The 1368-nt window shown below is 43.8% G+C and overlaps 1 protein-coding gene across 1 annotated transcript; it reads right to left on the reverse strand.

The window, feature by feature from the left end:
• Positions 1–6: 6 nt before the first annotated feature.
• On the reverse strand, positions 7–1311 carry LOC109593041 (ankyrin repeat domain-containing protein 50-like; the record flags this gene model as incomplete). Its single annotated transcript, XM_020008305.1, has 3 exons — positions 7–223; positions 317–491; positions 585–1311. Coding segments are annotated over 3 exons (1119 nt in total), but the record flags the coding sequence as incomplete, so codon positions are not given.
• Positions 1312–1368: the final 57 nt, after the last annotated feature.

Genomic DNA, 1368 nt, shown 5'->3' on the forward strand with positions numbered 1-1368 from the left:
AGGAACAACGAAGCAGATGGTTGCTCCCTCACTATGGCCTGGTATAATAATGTCATGTTATCCGATCTTCTCTGACACTCTATGTCTGCTCCAGCATCTAACAAGTTGAGTGCTACCTCCAGCTGGTTCGTCCACAGCGAGAGACTCAGTGGGGTCTCATCACCACCGTCTTTTAGACCAACGTTTAGAGATATCTCAAGTTTACCACTGGTGCTACCTGATTCTGTGTGGGCGGGAAAAGGGAGGAGTCAGAAATAATTATAATTATTACTGTTTAATAACAAAATTAATAATAATAATAATAATACTTACTTACCTTTATATTGAAGCATCACTTTAACCACTTCATGATGTTTATGTGCTATGGCAAGGTGTAGTGCCGTTCTTTGTCCAGGGTCCACATTAATGTCAAACGGTTCGGGTTCCTCAATAAATTCCGTACCAGGATCAGTGGGAGGGGCTGGGGGCGGGGCTTGTCTAGCTGGGGGCACCTAAAATATTTCAAAATTATTTTATATAGTATTACAGTTACAAGTACTTTTCTCTTTTTAATTTATTAATTAATATATTATTAATATTATTACCGGTGACATGCGAGGTGAATTATGGCCAGATGGTACAAAACCATATCCGTGTGTTCTTGTGGGCGGGCCAGTCTCCTCATCACTGTCATCACCAAACGGGTTACTATTAACAGCAGAAGCTGCAGCCCGACCAATGACAGGAGATGTATCACAACTAGCAGCTGTAGATAAAGAATTCAACTGCAGCAACTGCTGAGAAGCAAAACTATCCGTTTCCCTCCCTCCTCCAAGAGAAGGTGAAGTGGAGGCTATGTTACTAAGAACCGAGAGAGCCCCTAGCGTTGAGGTGGGGCTCACGAGATCAGATGAATTATGAGAAATGGGCGGAGTCTGAGCTGGGACAACCTTGACCGGTATTGAAAAGCTAGGCGGAGCCTTTTTTAGATTTGTCTGAAGGTTAGGATCGGCGCCATATTGGAGTAGAACTTGTATGAGATTATGTAGACCAATGGCAGCTGCCACATGCATAGGGCTCTCCCCTTGATGATTAACATGATCAACGTTAGCTCCGTGACAGACAAGGAAAATGGCCGCCCGCTCGTTAGACTCTAAAGCCGCTTGATGAAGGAGACTGTTCCCTGTTAGGCTGTCGATTGCGTTTGGCGTAGAACCTCTTTCTATGAGTCGAGCAGCATAACGATCACTCTCCCCTCTAGTGGAGTTAAGCTGAGTTAGGGCCAGCCAGAGGGCTGTGGAACCAGAGTTATTACGCAACTCAAGATTAATACTAGAAAGGAAAAAAGGAAAGGGTAAAGTACAAGACAATAGAAGACATAATAATAAC

This window comes from Amphimedon queenslandica, unplaced genomic scaffold (genome assembly GCF_000090795.2).
Source record: "Amphimedon queenslandica unplaced genomic scaffold, v1.1 AMPQUscaffold_3074_Cont24927, whole genome shotgun sequence".
Lineage (NCBI taxonomy): Eukaryota > Metazoa > Porifera > Demospongiae > Haplosclerida > Niphatidae > Amphimedon > Amphimedon queenslandica.